The 12,262-nt window shown below is 36.6% G+C and overlaps 1 protein-coding gene across 1 annotated transcript in view; it reads left to right on the forward strand.

Annotated features, from left to right (window-relative positions):
- The first annotated feature begins 5,206 nt into the window (after window positions 1-5,206).
- CACNG2 (calcium voltage-gated channel auxiliary subunit gamma 2) overlaps window positions 5,207-12,262 on the forward strand; it is a 1,878,586-nt gene continuing 1,871,530 nt past the window's right edge. Inside the window, exon 1 of the mRNA XM_044066277.1 lies at window positions 5,207-6,376. Coding sequence (XP_043922212.1) covers window positions 6,166-6,376 — 211 coding nt within the window. The 5' untranslated portion in view covers window positions 5,207-6,165. The remainder of the gene's footprint in view (window positions 6,377-12,262) is intronic.

The raw sequence follows: 12,262 nt of genomic DNA on the forward strand, positions 1-12,262 counted from the left end.
TGTGCCATAGCCAAATTATGGAACTCCCTCCCACCCACAATTACCTCCATACCATCATGCACCCACATCAAAACTTTACTAAAAGTGCACCTAAAAACATGCTGGCTATGCCCTTGCAACTCCCCCTCTAATATCACCGACCCCATCCACCCACTACCTTTCTTTCCACCCCAATAACTACCTTGATTATAGCAAGCTCAGATGCTCATAAGCCTAACTACTTATTATACAGCAGGAACTTCTTTTTGTAACAATTGTTAATGTCTGTTATGTACTTCACAGATGATAAAGATTCTAGTTGTCTACTGATGTACTATGTTCTTCATCTGTAACTATGTTTGTAATTGTTAATTGCTATGTTGATCAAATTGTTAATTGCTATGTAAATCCAATGCAACTACTGTCTGTTTATGTTAACTGAGGAGCTTTTCTCTCCAGGCCTCCGCTGAAAATAGACCTACCTCCTGTCGGACACTCCCGGTCAACAAATGTAAATAAATACATAAATAAATAAATAAATGTATAGGACTCATGACTCGTGACGTGGTGCTTGATGCTGATAAATGTAATATGTTATAACTTCTTGACAGTTTGTCTGATCTGGCATAATCTAGCTGTTGCAACCAGACTTCAGAAGATAGAATCCAGAAAGCCACACTGCAATACACATGATCCATATACTGCCAGGTGTAAGTGGTGAATGACATGCTGATTTTGCACATATAAATCATGAGACCATTGTGCATGACACACTGGCTGTCACGGTGACCACCTCTACTATAGTGACCATGGCAATACTGATTACACGGAAGCTATAGGCTTTTCTATTGTTTATTCTTGTGGATGTGGCACAATCCTCTTCACTACCACCTTTTGCGGCATATGGAGGTTATGGGAAAGGCATTATATTTAGCCTTTAAAGGTCATGAGCTGGTTCATCAACAGTACATTGCACTGTTGATGATATTCTGGTTATCTGACAACTTTGTAAAAAATGATGTCCCATCTACTGTGCAGTTCATATTTTATGCTTCACATTTGGCATGTATGTTTCTCATGTTTATATTTCATTTTACTTTTTGCACAGTAAATTATTTGGCAAGTCAAACAACACTGCTATAACGAGTAATACATTAACAGTTGTTACCTGCTACATTATATACATGTTTAACAATGCTAGTAAAATACTCTCAGAGACATTGTGTGGTCTTTATACAAAATGTGCAGGGAGTTGTGCCTAGTCAACCTTTTCCTCTTCTGCAGCTTATAAAATACATTGATCAATGCATTCCCTGGCCATGTAGCATACATATGTCAATGTACACCACAGGTACAATGTGTGTTGCATAGCCAAGGCCAGGTACACCTGTGTTTACCTCTTTGATAGGTACTGTGCTATATCCAGACACTTGAACTGCCCTTTTAACAGATATGGCTACAATCATGAATGTAAATATGCACAAAAAAACTGTGGGGAGGCTGGATGGGGCCATAGCTACATGTTGGATTTCAGCATCACTTGTGAAGTTGGAGTAAGTTGGTTTGTCTATGTATGCACTCAGTAGAGTTAATCTGGTTAGTGCATGTATGCTCTGAGTAGAGTTAAGTTGGTTAGTGCATATGTGCTACAAGTAGAGTTAAGCTAGTTAGTTATTTGTGCTCTGAGTAGAGTTAAGTTGGTTAGTGTATGTGTGCTATGAGTAGAGTTAAGTTGGTTAGTGTATTAAAGCAGAGTTAAGTTGGTTAATGTATGTATGCTCTAAGAAGGATTAAGTTGGTTAGTGTATGTGTGGTCTGCATTACCTCATCCCATTTGCCATTATTTACTGGTCATTAACATAGCACTTTGTGACAAGCCTTCTTACCTAAAAGATAATTGTGTACTACACATCCTTGGCTGAATACCATATGCAGCCTGCTCAATTACAACATGCAGTCAAAGTGGGCACTCCTAGCAGATTGTATTTTATGCATCAGTCAACTGAGTGGATTGAAAAAATTCTGATTCACATATGCAATTAATTCCTCATGTAATGGGACAACTATAAGTATATGACTACATTTTGTTTTAACAAACATTAGTGGCAAACACATCATCCTTTTAACTGCTTGCATGGTGATACAGATTTACTGGAATAGGAATTTAACCTCTTCACCCAAGAAATGAAATGCACATGAAAGGCCTATTTACAGTATTCTTAATAAAGAGAACTGGGACATGCTTATAGAGTATTACCTGTAGCCTGTGGGAATGGCCTTGCAACTAGTTTTCAAAGTGCAACATCAGCTTTGGAGTTATTGGGCTAGGTCTCCAGCTGGCGTGTGAGGTCTACACAGCACATGTCACAGATGGTGGTCAATCAGGTCCTGTCTACACTGCAGTGCTCATGTAGCTTTTGATGGATCAGCATACTGGAATTTGGTTGTGTGTGGACATGCTGGCATCTCCACAGATGGGATGGGCATGCAACACCAATTCCTATCCTCCATCACTAATATAACAGGCTTCATGCCATTCCATCCATTTTTCCCTTTGGTCACCTGTGCACATAAAATTTAATGAAGTATGCCTCCAGCTTTCAGTAGACTATTAACTAGAAAAATACAATTTTTTTATGAACTGAATGTTCATTATACCTTCATTTCCATTTCTCCTATGACTATGACCACTACCATGTTTCCTTCCTTCACTGTCAAGTAAATCCATGCTGATGTCACATAAATATGTGCCGTTCTTTGTGGCTTAGTTTTAAAAATCACAATTTTTGTGCCACTGCTACACTGACTGGAATGCACAATGGAGGTGAGGGCATTGTAGTCATTTTATTTGATTATTTCATTGGGCCAGATTCCAAAAGAGTTGTTTTCAGTCTGTCCTGATTCCAAAAGACTTGCTGTCAGTGTAAGTGACTTACCTCAATGTAAAGCCTATCTATAAACAAGCTTACACTGAAGGCCAGATTCCAAAACACCTGCTCTCAGGCTGCTCTCATTGTAAGTGGTCACTTACACAGAGAGAAAGTCTTTTAGAATCTGGCACATTTTCTATGAATCTCCTACACAAACATGCAGACACACACACACACACACACACACACACACACACACACACACACACACACACACACACACATACACACACACACACACACACACACACACACACACACACACACGCAAACACACACACACACACACACACACACACACACACACACACACACACACACACACACACACACATGCACACACACACACAAAACCACATAGCATCTGCTGAAATGTGGCCATTTAGAGCACATGAGTGCAACATTTATAGAATGAATGGGTAGCTGTGGAGTTGCCAGATGGCATAAATAAGCCATAAAAAAACAGCACACAACTGCCAGTTATGAAGCTACTAGGCTAGTGGTATTAGTGATACGTTATGATTTCCAATGGAGTGTGTGGGGGTTATTACCTAGTATTTAGAGCAAATGTAGCTGTTTACATGCACACACTGTGGATAGTGACCAGTTGCACTAAATACCGTACAGGCAGAAAAAAATGTGTATAGGCAGATGTTAAACTTTGCTTATTAAAAAAGTTGCTAGAGAAATGTTACTTGACAATGAGCAATCAGTCTGAATAATGTTCATTATTTAACACAAATAAATATAAACATGTGCCTATACAGCAAGACACATTCAAAACAAAATTCAGTTCTGTATAATAATACACATAATTAAAGGTTAAAGCTCTGCTGGATAAATAAATCTGTTCATACTTTACTTTTGTTTCATTTCTTTTACTGAGATATGATAAGAGCACCTTATCATATCTTCAACTTGGAAAGGTCAGTTACATGATTAGTAAAGACTGTGGGAATATTGACTGAATAACAAGCTTAAACTGGTTTCACAAAATCTAAATTGCATTTAATATACCTACTATTTCACAAAGCATATCCACTTCTTCTATGCAGTGTACTGATGGTTTCAAATGGAATGATGTATAATATAATACTTTCACAGTCTCTGAAATATAGGATGCTGTACAGTTGACATTTACACATGCCCCCTACCCCTATGAGCATACATTTTAAATATACATTCTTGTATTTGTTTAGTTCTACTACCATTTTTCCATTTTATAACAGGCATTTCCTTTGCCAGTATGTTTGTACTTAACTTGTGGTGACTATTTAGGGGTAAGATTGTGAAGTAATTAATCTTCAAATAGTGGTATACCCTCTGCATGGTTATAACAGAGACAGTGAGCAAAACAGGACTTTTAAAATGAATTATGTTAATAACAAAGCTTGAATGGCTACTGGGTTTTCCTGTAAACTTTTTATTGGTTAAATAATAAGACATTTGCATTGAAAACATTAATTTGTTTACATAGAAAGGTATACAGTCCTCACCATTAGATAAACACACAGGTGCTTTCACATATAGGACTCCTCAAAGTCATTTTCAGTGTTCTTCCTAAAAAAATCCCGTCCATTCAACATATTTTAATTTTAAAGAAAGCCAAGCTTGTCAGAATATTACAATTAAAAGTAATGAACAGAGTACCACATGCCACGTTACCCACGTAAAAATATTTTCCTATTACAAACATTCAGGTAGAGGAGAAACAATGGAACTGTACATCACACCTTCAACTTTGTTAAAAGGGCAATATTGCAGTAATGCGTTTCCTTTAAAATAATCAAGTACTGTAGTAACACGCATCTTTGAAAATGATTACTATTTATGAGCTGTACTGCATTTATATTGTTTTCAAATTCTGTACAACTGATGTTTGGTGTTGGGACTGCTTTTTTAAATCAAGACATAGATATGTAGCTAAAACGGATACTTTGGCTGCATAATTGCACAGACATTCAAAAAGTTAATCATCCTTTAATATAAAACCTTAACTATGACCTGCTTGAGGGGAAAATGTGGGACTAACATTAAGAACATTAAGGCTATTCAAGGAAACTGAATTTTCTTAAACACGACAGGTTTGATGATGGTAAGCCTACTTAAACAAGTCAAAAAATGCGCTATCGCCACTAAAATAAAGGAATTTAAAATATTTGCACAACAAAAGCACGGTAAACTAGTAATAAAAATGCCCTTCCACACTGCGTTTCTGTGTCTCCGGGGATGAGAAACGGTTGATGTAATTTTCTACTAGTCTAATTGTGATGTGAGGGCTGCATTGGGAGCTCTGGGCACGTATAGCCGGAATGGGGAGGAGGCTGGGATGGGAGAAAGATAGAGAGAAAGCTAGCTTCAGCTACGCCTTTCTCTGAGCTCCTGAAGCCTAGGGAGCAGTGATATATACTCTTGAAGGAAAGAGGGGGCATAAGCAGAAAGTAAGAAAGGACCCATCCCGTTTTGCTCTTTGGAGAGCATAGGAGCTACAGTATTCCAACACGTGAGGAGGACGCAGAAATATTGTTAATAGTAACACTAATAATTCATGAAGGAGCTGTTCGTTTCAGCACTTTTTCCAACATACAGGAGCCGAACAGCACTTTTTATTGTAACTGGTAACGGATTCACTGGAAGGAGCTATCCTTTTCAGAACCACACAAGAATGCAATGGAGATTTGGAAAAAACCTTGAAGCTCTCTTTTTAGCAAATCTTTGATCTGAAGGAGCTATTAATTCTGCACTAGTGCCTGAGAATGTCGGCAACTCATTTGGAATAAAACCCACTCAAATCATGGATTGCAAAGGACCAGAACCATTTCATGTGAAACGTGTGGTCTGTATCATACACGAACAGCTTCAGGTTCTATAAGGGAGAAGTTATTTTAGAGAAAACACATTTTCATGGCGCAGGTTGCAGAGCTATACAAGAAGGGTGAAGGCTGCATCGATGCACTTACAAGCGCTAACTGTTTAGGTCCTGATGTTGAGGGGTTTTGTTGAGGATGCCCCCAATTTCACTGTGGAATTCATCTCCAAACTAGCAAATACATATGGAAACTGGGGATCAGAATTTTAGAAAAAGGGATTAACAGATATCTTTTTGTGGGGTTTCCTTTTGATAATAGAGTTTAAACTCTTGTAGTTCAAGGCATCGCCCCTGGAAATCTTTACCATTTTCACAATCTGAGTGTGCTTTAAACATCTTCCCTTCTAAAGAAACCAAGGCAGTGGTGTCCCTGTAGAATGTAGAATCATGGGTCTCTTTGACAGAGGTGTACAGATGCTTTTAACCACCGTTGGTGCTTTTGCCGCCTTCAGCCTGATGACCATCGCTGTGGGGACTGACTACTGGTTGTATTCCAGAGGGGTCTGCAAAAGTAAAAGTGTCAGTGAAAATGAAACCAGCAAAAAGAATGAAGAAGTCATGACCCATTCTGGATTATGGAGAACATGCTGCCTGGAAGGTATTTGATTCTTGCTCCCCTCCCCCCTCCCGAAAAAATCCCTCAATATCCCACCATTTTCTCATTTCATTCTTTCACTTAAGGAGCAAGGATAGTTGTTATCCAGCTGTATGCTTTTATGAACATAGAGCAAATGTGTGCATTGCCTGTGTCCATCATATCCAGGAACATGCATTAATGGTGTTGAATATAATAGTTAAGCTCCAGGACGTGTACACTTTTTTAAAAGACGACGTAGCGCAATTAAATTGTAAAGCACAGGGTGCATTAAATGAAGTAAGATGTGTTGTCAGTGTGGGGGTGTAATGGATGCTGTAAGACGCCATAAAGTGCATTCAGACTATAACAAAAACAGTCAGATAATACGAAGAAACTCAGCTGTCATAAACGCATCGTTATTAATATCACTAGGCTGTATTCTGCACTCCATTCCCATCATTTGTATGTAGGAGCACTGCATTTAAACGGTCTCAAATGGTGATTGTTCATAAGCATCAAACATTCCTCGCATACACTAGACTTGTCCAAGGTGGTCATTACTTGCATAAAATTATTCATGACTATTTAGGGTGTGCTGCTTAACAATATTTGAAGAGATCACAAATGTAACTAATAATAAAAGCATGGATACCCACTTAGCTCTTTTCTGATTGGGTGTAATACAGCATGGCACAAATTATAGGCAGCTCAAGTGTAATAATTTCGGTCTGGAAATTACAGTAAATAACAGATCGTGTTTCAGATAAGCGACTTAAGCATGCAATACCCAACCCCACACACAAGCAGTACTTATTCGGAATCACTAGCCATTGATGCATACTAGAAGGTAACACTGGCAGTTAGAACATGCTGTGTTGTGTCTGAGTAAAAGATAGTCAGGCTTTAGCTGTAGATACTGCATTTATCCTTCAGAAACATCTACCATGCATTACAGGTGAGGAACAAATAGCGCCCCTCCTTCACCCAGAGCGTCTGAAGATTAAATGAGGACAGTTCTATACATACAAATTAAATTGCGACATTTTGCAATGCATTTTAGCATAATACACTTTCGGTGATCATGAAATGGCTTGCGTCTGGAAGAAGAAACATTAAACCACCCTTTTCTTGGTGCAAACGGTTGACTGATGTCTGAACATGGTTTGAATAGCTAAGTGCCTTCATTGAACGGCCCCTCTTTGACGCATACTGCATTTTGTGCCCTTTCTCCATCCATGCCTGCCTTTTAACATAATCTGCAGAGAGGTACTATGCTGAATACTATATGCTGGCACTAAGGCAGAAAAATCAATACCAGTAAATTAATCAGAGGCCTTTGCAATTACCACCCCGTCCAAAAATAAGAAAGAAAAAACATCATTTTTAGTTGCTTGCTGTGGTTATGAAAACGTTTCAATTTATTTAAATATTTAGAGACCCGTTTTTGAAAGTCTAAGGCCTTTGACGTGAGTTGTTGGTCACTTCCCGCTTTAAGTAGGTGGGATTGCAATATTTGTAGCCTAGTACTTTGATTCTTTTTACAACAAGCTGCACAAGCATTGCAAATTTTATGATTTTATTCTGCAGCGTTGCCATTTTAGATTGATACGATTGTTTAGATGCTATAAGCATACTGTCGTTGGTGCAGATATATGTTATTGCTGCGTTTTCTTCTGAAGCAGTGTTATTTGAAATGTTTTTCATAATGAAAGCATTTTTTTTTTGTTTTTACTGATATTGTACCTTATTATATTTTTGCTAAGTCAATTTCCCAGGATATGAAATAACTGCCCTGGATATTATTGTGCCGTTACACGATGAGAGAGAGAGAGAGAACCGCAGAAGCATCTGTTAGTAATGCTTCTTAAGTGGACGTTTTGCACTATATAAGTAGAATATTGCATGCCGTGTAATGTAATATAATGAAGATTACTTGTTTTAGTCCATATCCACAGTCCAGCACTTTCTGTTATCCAATAAACTAAATGTCGTGTGCAAACGAAGTATCTGCAACAGCTGAGGGTGGTTCAGTTTTCATTCATCGCATGAAACCTAGTTATGAAAATGCAGTGATGGGGGAGGGGTGGGTGATATCTGGAAAATGAGATGGTGTTTGTATTGGTAATCAGCTTGGAACAAGTCAGATTCACTTATTTATGTTTGTTGATACAGGGTTTAAAAGAAATAATGAAATAGTTTCTGTGTCAGAGTTGACTGGAGGTAAAGTAAATAAAGATTAATCTTACATCCTGTTGTGGTGCTGCCAGTTTGGAATACATGGAATGTGTTCCAAACACCATGGAATTTTTTTTGAGATTTCCAGAGCTTAGTATGAGTTATTGAAGTTTATGCATAGTACAACTTGAAGAGACTATCGTGCCTTCAGCTCTACCCTTCTGCTAAACAGAATGAAATTTAGGAATTATCTTTATTTTAGTAAAATGCATTTACTAGACATTAAATGCAGCCTATTGTACTAAAACTGTTATTCAATACATGGTTCAGGAACACTCATAAGCTATCTATGTCACCTGTTCTAAGTCAGACACTCTGTATCTGGCAGCTTTGAAGATAAAATTGAAACCTGATGCATGAAATTAATTTCTTGCTTATTCACAATAACCTGTGGCTTACATCACCAGTCCTCTGCTAATAAAATATTTCTGAATATCATCCTAAACATTTTCTTCTTCAGATACCCAGTGATCGTTTTCCTTTATGCACACATGGACATGCCATTGCAAACAGAAACACAAATGTGTGTGCATACAAGCACAAACACACACACCATTGCATGTGCATATCTGAAATGACAAAATAGTTACCAGCTTGAAACAGAGTAAGGTATTTGCCTGAATACTTTTTTTCTGACAGGCAGCCATACATTCATGCACATAAACACAAGAAGGGTTAAATGAAATGAGAAAAGGAGGTTCATTTGCTCAATTCATAATGCAGTGTTTGAGTCCATGTTGTGGTGCCCCTGCTCAAAAGTGACAGAACTGCCAATAAATGCAGATATATTGCTCCTACAGCTATAACTATGACTTTTATATAAAGAGAAAGCCTACACTACTTCTGAACTCTATAATTTACTTGCAATAGTATAGTCTGTTTTACAAAGGAACATGCAGTTTATTTTTTTATCTGTATTATGATTGACTGTGGAGCTTAACTACAAGACGTTTTGTACTCAGATTGGTATAACTAATATGCCTGTTTTGAAATTAAGGGTTTCCAGTTCACTTTAAAATGATATCCATGCACTGAAATTAGTTTAGCAAAATACAGACAGAAAAAGATGCAGACATGAATTCCACAGATCATCTGAAGCAGATGCAGTTTGTTCATATTTCCATATCTTTTGTTGCACAGTAATGCATACAAACTATAACACTGTATAGTGATCCATTTATTCCTACTTTGAAGTCATCATAGAACTATTCAGTCATCCAGAGCACATACATTTTATAGGGCTATGCATGATTCATTTCATGATGAAGTGTTGGATCTTTTAGTGAAAATGAGTTAATATACTAGAAACCTCCTCATTTATTAACAGTTTAGTGTTGGCAAAGCAGCCATATGTTATATGACATCTAACAATGAAAAGTCATATCTCACTGCATAGTCATTGTAGCATATTTCAAATTACATTCAGTCATAATCCTTTACATGACAAATTCTAAAATTCTCCCTCATGCAATTAAAAAACGAACCAGGTACCACAAAATCTGAGAAGACATTTACTGAAACACAGTGCTGCCTTATGATTTTAGCTATTTTGTGTACATGTCATTCTTACAGGTGTTTATGGGCAGTATTAAAGCCTTTATTTTGGCCACATATGTTATGACTGTCTATGGCACGTGTAGAAACTTTTTTTCTGCCATGTAACATGCATAGCCATTTGTTTGTTTCATTTACATATTCTACTATTTATACAGATAGGTCTTGCGTGTTATAATTCACAGACACATGCAGGCAGATATACACACATACCCCACCACCACACATACAGTCTGTTAAATATTCGTAGTCCCAGCCTTGAATGTGATATGAAATGCCATATGATGGACAGTAATTATATCAGTACGATATTTGAATGAGTCATTAGGAACAGAATGTAGCATCTCCAAAAAACATTATCTAAGCCCCAATATTATTGTAATCTAGCCAGTATTAACAGCACTGCTGAAAGAAACAGTATTAATACTAGTAGCATTGATAGTAGCATTAAGTATAGTCGAATTACTAACATTTATTTTGACTTGTTTCAAACATTTGGCTGATGAGATTCATCCACATTTTCAGTCTTGATGCAAGAAATGGTTAGAAGTAGAATGCATTCAGGAGTTTTATAATTCTTAACGCTGTAACAATTTTCCTAACTCATTCAGTCCTGACCACCAAGAAACAAATTAATCCTTTTGTTTCCTGAAATTTTCTAAGCCATGAAACCACTCACTTACTAAGAACTTTTCTTTAAAATCTTTATTTGAAAACACACTTCAAATGATTTTTAATATGTCATGAACAATGCAAGTTACACATAATGTACAATGAGAACACTCTTTTCTTATATAATGGGCTGTACTCTGGTGTTAGTATCAAAGGTCTGTTTGGTGAAGTTAATTTTATACTAAAGAAGCATGAAATAAAACTGTATTCTATTTGCTAAAAGTGCAAGCGTTCTGATCAAAGGATTATATATCTGTAAACATACATGATAGACCCAATGAATTAATGGATAGTTATTCATGTGCTGAAATGCTTTGCAATGATATATGATAACAGCAGTTATCACACAGCTGTTTTGTGATATTGCACAATACATGCAAATTATGTGTATAATACTTTCACAGTACTACAAAACATTAGCATGGAGTCAAGCAGACACCTAAGACACTATATTTAAAAAATGATGCCTGAATAGTCACAAAACTATTGCTTACTTCTGTTTGTTTAGACTAGTGATGTTAAAGAATTCAGTTTACCTGCAAAGTTGCTCTGTCGTGTCTCTTTTATGGGATTTTCAAATACCATTATATGTTAGATGAGGCTGATTATTTGAGATGAGGAGGTTGTTTTTTGTATTATTTTGAAATGAAGACAAAATTTGAGAAATAGCACACCCTACAGTCTCACTTGTAAGATGCATAAAAGCTTCCCTGACTTACACATGTGATCATTAGTATTGTCATCTAAAAGTCTCTCATTATAAATAAATGACATTTTTACAATAATCCTTTTGCTAAATGACTTTGTTGACTGGTCTTCATATCTGAAGCTTGGATGGCATGATAAACTACAAAAATAACTGTGCATAATATCTGTGTAGGTGTTGTAGCATTTTTTCCTGTAAAAAGTACAGGATTATGTAAAACATTTTATGTTGTGTACTCTAATGTACTGTAAAACTTTATAATATCAGAGCACTGTGTATGCATTGCATTAAGGAAACTTCTACAATACAATAATGCAGCCACCGTTTGTGCTGACAGGATAATATCTGAACTGACTGAGATAAGATTATTTGCATGCAATCTTATGTAAACTTTAACTAGTATGTATGATAACTGTGTTTAACTGATGTCTGGACTAGGGGAGGCAATATAGAAGTATTTTCAGACAGAATCCGAATTAATCCTAATGGTAATTCTATACCAAATTACTTTCAATTCAGCAATAAAATAATGCTAAGTGTGTTCTAGGCTACTATTACTTTTACTAATGCAGTCATGCATGATTTATTTAATCAGATTTTTCAATTGAGCTGCTTTCATATTTTCAAATATGACATTGTTCCAAAGTATTTTATCACCACCTCCATGAGCAATACTGATTATTTGAAGAAATACAAAAACTTATGAGCCATTCTCACATGTATCAAAGAAAAAATCTATA

The sequence above is a fragment of the Protopterus annectens genome, chromosome 1.part0 (genome assembly GCF_019279795.1).
Source record: "Protopterus annectens isolate FY-2018-M chromosome 1.part0, PAN1.0, whole genome shotgun sequence".
NCBI lineage: Eukaryota > Metazoa > Chordata > Ceratodontiformes > Protopteridae > Protopterus > Protopterus annectens.